This window comes from Bison bison, unplaced genomic scaffold, assembly GCF_000754665.1.
Source record: "Bison bison bison isolate TAMUID 2011002044 unplaced genomic scaffold, Bison_UMD1.0 scf7180017845926, whole genome shotgun sequence".
In the NCBI taxonomy this organism is placed as follows: Eukaryota; Metazoa; Chordata; class Mammalia; order Artiodactyla; family Bovidae; genus Bison; species Bison bison.
In genome coordinates, this window is record NW_011476499.1 from 11,007 (window position 1) to 16,560 (window position 5,554).

At 34.1% G+C, this 5,554-nt stretch overlaps 1 protein-coding gene across 1 annotated transcript; it reads right to left on the minus strand.

Annotated features, from left to right (window-relative positions):
• Positions 1-3,428: 3,428 nt before the first annotated feature.
• LOC104987106 (olfactory receptor 2W1) lies at positions 3,429-4,391 on the minus strand. Its single transcript, XM_010837875.1, has one exon. The coding sequence runs from the start codon at positions 4,389-4,391 to the stop codon at positions 3,429-3,431; it is 963 nt and encodes a 320-aa protein (XP_010836177.1).
• Between the last annotated feature and the right edge of the window lie 1,163 nt (positions 4,392-5,554).

The window sequence follows — 5,554 nt, forward strand, 5'->3', positions numbered from 1 at the left end:
TGTCAGTTGCTTCATTTGCTATTATTTTCTCCCATTCTGAAGGCTGTCTTTTCACCTTGCTGATAGTTTCCTTTGATGTGCAGAAGCTTTTAAGGTTAATTAGGTCCCATTTGTTTATTTTTGCTTTTATTTCCAATATTCTGGGAGGTGGGTCATAGAGGATCCTGCTGTGATGTATGTTGGAGAGTGTCTTGCCTATGTTCTCCTCTAGGAGTTTTATAGTTTCTGGTCTTACAAATATTCATTTATTTATTGAAGTATAGTTGATTTACAATGTTGTGTTAGTTTCTGGTACATAGCAAGGCAATTCAGAATATATACACACACACACACATATTCTTTTCCATTATGTTTTATTACAGAATATTGAAAATAGTTCCCTGTGCTATACAGTAGGACCTTGTTGTTTAGCTGTTTTATATATACTAGTTTCTTTCTGCTAATTCCAAATTTGTAGTTTATCCCTCTCCCATTCCCTTTCCCCTTTGGTAGCCAAAGTTTATTTTCTTTGTCTGTGAGTCTGTTTCTGTTTTGTAAATAAGTTCATTTGTATCTTGTTTTAGCTTCCACATACAAGTCTTATTTTATGGAGTTTGTCTTTTTCTGTCTGACTTTACTTAGTATGGTAATCTCTAGGTTTATCCATGTTGTTGCAAACGGCATCATTTCATTCTTTTTTATGGCTGAGTGCCCAACACCACTTATTGAAGAGACTATCTTTTTTATTTGAGATTTTTTATTATTTCTTGAGGTAGGCCTATCTTGCCATAAACTTCCCTCTCAAAACTACTTTTTCTGTATCCCAGTGATTTTGATGTGTCATATTTTCATTTTTGTGTGTCTTCAGATATTTTTTGCTTTCTTCTTTGATTTCTTTATTGACCAAGTAGTTGTTCAGTAGCGTTTTTCAGTCTCCACATATTTGTGTGATATTTTCAGTTTTCTTCTTGTAGTTGTTTCCAGTTTCATACCATTATGATCACAAAAGATGCTTGGTATGATTTCAGTCTTCTTAACTTATTGAGACTTGTGTCACAGCATATGGTCTATTCTTAAGCATTTTCCATGTACACCTGAAAAGAATGTGTATTATTCTGAATTTGGATTAAATGTTCTATATAAATCTATTGAATCAATAGGTCTAACATTTCACTTAAGGCTGCCCTTTCCCTATTTTCTTTCATTTGGATGATCTACCCATGGCTATAAGTGGGATGTTAATGTTCCCTACTATTATTGTGGTCCTATCAATTTCTCCCTTTAATTCCCTTTATGTCTGTTAATAATTGCTTTATATATTTTGGTGTTGCTATGTTAGGTTCATATATATAAGTAACTATCATGTCTTCTTGTAAATCATCCCCTTTATCATTCTCTAATGTTGATCTCTGTCTCTTGTTTTTTTTTTTTTTTTTGCTTGAAGTCTGTTTTATCTGATGTCATAAGTGTGGCTACACTCCTTTCTTTTGGCTGCCACTTGCTTACAGTATCATCCTTCATCCCTTCACTACGAGTCTATATTTGTCTTTAGGGCTGAGGTGAATCTCCTGGAGGCATCATATAGTTAGGTCCTATTTTGTAATCCCTCCAGATGCTCTGTGTCTTTTGATTGGTGAATTCAATCCATTTATATTTAGGGTGATTATTGATAAATTAGGATTCAGTACTGCTGTTTTATTTTTTATTTTCTGCTTGCTCTGTATCTCTATTGTTTATTTTTCCCTTATGTTTCTACCTGCCATTTTGGTTTACTTTTTTTCCTCTTGTTAAATGTAATGGGTGGGTTGGCCAGACTATATAAATCAGGATCACATAGTTAACATTTTGTGTACTGATGAACTTTTTTATAGGCTGGTGAACTGTTTTTGAAGGTAACTCTAAAACATGTAGTAGATGGACAATAAGAACACTGACAATATCCTATACCATATTAAATATATTTTATGTGAGTCATCACATTGTTCTGCCTGGGAAAGTAAAATTATCTAGTGACTCCTTTCTACAGTTCAAGAATTATGAAGTGATAGAGGAGGAAATACTATGTATTTAGATTGATTACAATTTTAAATTATGGAGTCTGTTAGAGAAACCCACTCCAGTGTTCTTGCCTGGAGAATCCCAGGGACGGGGGAGCCTGGTGGGCTGCCATCTATGGGATTGCACAGGGTCGGGCATGACTGAAGCGACTTAGCAGCAGCAGCAGCAGAAAAAGGTATTGCATAGAAAATATCAAAGTTTAATTCAAAAGTATCACAATAGTTTCATAATAAGTTTCATAATATATATATATATAACTAAAAAGTTATATCAAGATAAGTGAAGATATTCATTCATTGTATGAAACTCCACTACGTACAAATTTACAAATCTATATTTCTAAAAAAATCACATGAATTCTACTGTCCACAGGTCTCCCCCAAAGCCTAACTAATCTCAAACTAGCCATACTCTTCTTTCCATTGAGATGGATAATCATGAACAAAATGTTTTATAAATAAATAAGAAATGAATATGACTGTGTTGTCATCTTTAAAATCATTTTTTGGTGTCTTCTCACTTTCTCATATCATTATAAAGATGTAACAGACTTAAAAAACAGAGATCTTTTACTCATGCTGTTAATGATCAAATTTCATTGAAAAAAAGTTAATTGTTTCAAGTGGTGCTTATGACAAATTACTACCTTGTAGATTGCATTGTCTGCACAAAAGAAGTATATATGTTTGAATGGTATCATAAGATATTTAATGCAGAAAACCATTAGCATATTATTATTTTATATACAACTCATAACATACATGAAGCTATTCATTCAGGTCTGTATTTCTGAAGATCTAAGCATTAGCGTTGAAAATACATAGCTAGATAACCAGAACAGTTTTTAATGGGGCTTCAGTTCTGTTCAGTTGTCGCTCAGTCATGTCCACCTCTTTGTGATCCCAATAAATTAAGTGCATTCAAGTTTATGTTTACATTCCCTCTGTGTTACATTACAAGCAAAAATAAAAATTTCTATGACTTGTTTTTCCTGGAGATATGCCAAAGGTTAGAGGCATAAAGGGCTTCTCAGATGGCTCAGTGGTAAAAAATCTGCCTGCCAGGCTTTGAAATCCTTGGGTTGGGAAGATCCCCTGGAGTAGGAAATGGCAACCCACTTCAGTGTTCCTGCCTGGAGAATTCCATGGACACAGGAGCCTGCCAGACTGCAGTCTGTGGGGTTGCAAAAATTTGATGTGACTGAGCATGCATATAGAGGAATGAAAGAGCTAAATAGGATGGTTGTAATATTGTTTGTATCCAAAAAATGTTTGTATACAAAAATTATTATATTAATTGACCTTTGTGATCTAGGGATTACATGCCTCACTAAAAATGAAAGACAACTAGAAAATATTTTATTGTCTTATCCAATAGAAAAATATTTTTTTCTATGACTTCCAGTTTCTCCTTGATTTTGTAGATTTGTGGTCAACTCTCATCAGCTTCTTCAGTGCATCTTTCATGTCCTTATTCCTTAACGTATAAATGAGAGGGTTGAGACTTGGAGTGATGATAGTGTAAAAGAGGGTGAGGAACTTACCCTGGTCCTTGGAGGCATTGTTACCTGGTTGCAGGTACAGGTAGATAATAGCTCCGTAGAAGATGGACACTACGGTGAGATGAGATCCACAGGTATTAACTGCTTTTCTCTGGCCTGCTTTTGATTTCATTCTCAGCACAGTTTTGGCGATGTAGCCATAGGATATAAGAATAAGGACGAGTGGTGTAAGGACAATGACAATGCCTAAAGCAAAAACAGACATTTCAACTGCTGTGGTGTCTATGCAAGCTATCTTGACCATAGCTGGCAACTCACAGAAGAAATGATCCAGAAGGTTGTTTCCACATCTAGGCAAATTCAGGGTGAGTGTACATAATACCACAGAATTGGCCAGACTAATACTCCAGACTATGATAACCATCTTGAGGCATAAATGTGGGTTCATGATGACCAAATAATGCAAGGGCTTACAGATAGGTGTAAAACGATCATAGGACATAACAGCTAGGAGAAGGCACTCAATGGAGCCAAACCACATGTAAACATAGAGCTGAATGACGCAGCCCACATAGCTGATGGTCTTATCATGTCCCCACAAGTTAACCAGCATCTGGGGGATGATGCTGGTTGTGAAACACAGATCTAGGAGAGATAAATTCCGGAGGAAAAAGTACATTGGTGTGTGGAGATGGGAATCCAGGAGAGATGCAAGAATGATGGCTGTGTTACCGACCAAGGTAATTAAGTAGAAGACAGTGACAACTCCTGACAGGACCGTCTGCAGTTTGGGATGGTCAGAGAAGCCAAGCAGAATGAAGCCTTGTAGAGAAGTATAATTTCTCTGGTCCATAATCCTTCAGTGTCTAATCCTAGAATTAGAAGAGCAAGAGAAAGAGGAGTGGAAAAGGAGAGAGAGGAAAGGCTTGAAGGAAGTGGTGGTGGTGGAGGAGGAGAGGAAGAAGAAGAAAAGAAGAAGGAAATTGGTCAACACAGACTAAATTAATGAAATACAGGAGTAAACAAAGGGAGAGAATTTATATTAATTAATCATTGAAAAAATTAATGGTAAAAGTAAGTGTTGCCCAACTAACCTGGTATTTGTGGTAGTTTCTTTTATAAATAAATAAATTTAAATTTAATATTATATCAATAATAAATGATATTTAACATTATATTTAATAAATATTTATTATATATTACAATATAATTTAAATATTATGATAAACTTAATTAGATAATACATTTCATGTTATATTAAATTTAATAATTTTAATGTACATTAAAAATAAATACATCTAATATTTTTATAATTAAATTTATTTATTTTTAATTGAAAGCAAATTGCTTTACAGTATTGTGTTGGTTTCTGCCAATCATCAACATGAATCAGCCATAGGTATACCTATGTCCCCTCCCTCTTGAACCTCCCCCCAAATAAATAAATGTAATATTATATTTAATATATAAATTTAATATATTTTTATCTAGATGACCTTGGGAGTTCACTCTTAAACTCAAGGTCTGAATTTTCTCACATGTTAATTTGGAGTTTGAACTAGAACTATTTCTAAGATGATGTGACTCTATGATGTCACTTCTAAAATATCACTAGTGTAATATAGGAAACTTACTCCTAATTGAGTCAGTGAATTTACTTGTAACACATAATTATTTGGCTTATGTTCGAATGAAGGAGTGGTCCTATTTCCGTATTGTGTTTACTAATTTGATTTATACCTTTTTTTTCCAGTGTATTATGTAGTAGATCTGGCATTTATCCTTTGTACCTTTATTTTTCTTATTTCAATACCTAATATAGCACCAAAACTGGTACATTGTTCATAGAAAAGTATCTGTTAACCTTTCTCTCACTTTAAAAAATGTCCTCTATTACTACTCTAATTCAAAAAAGTACCATTCTGATGAATGATATTGACAATGAGAAGGTTGTACATATGAGTAGGGAGGGCATGTGTGGGAAATATCTATACCTTTCTCTCAGTTTTGCTATAA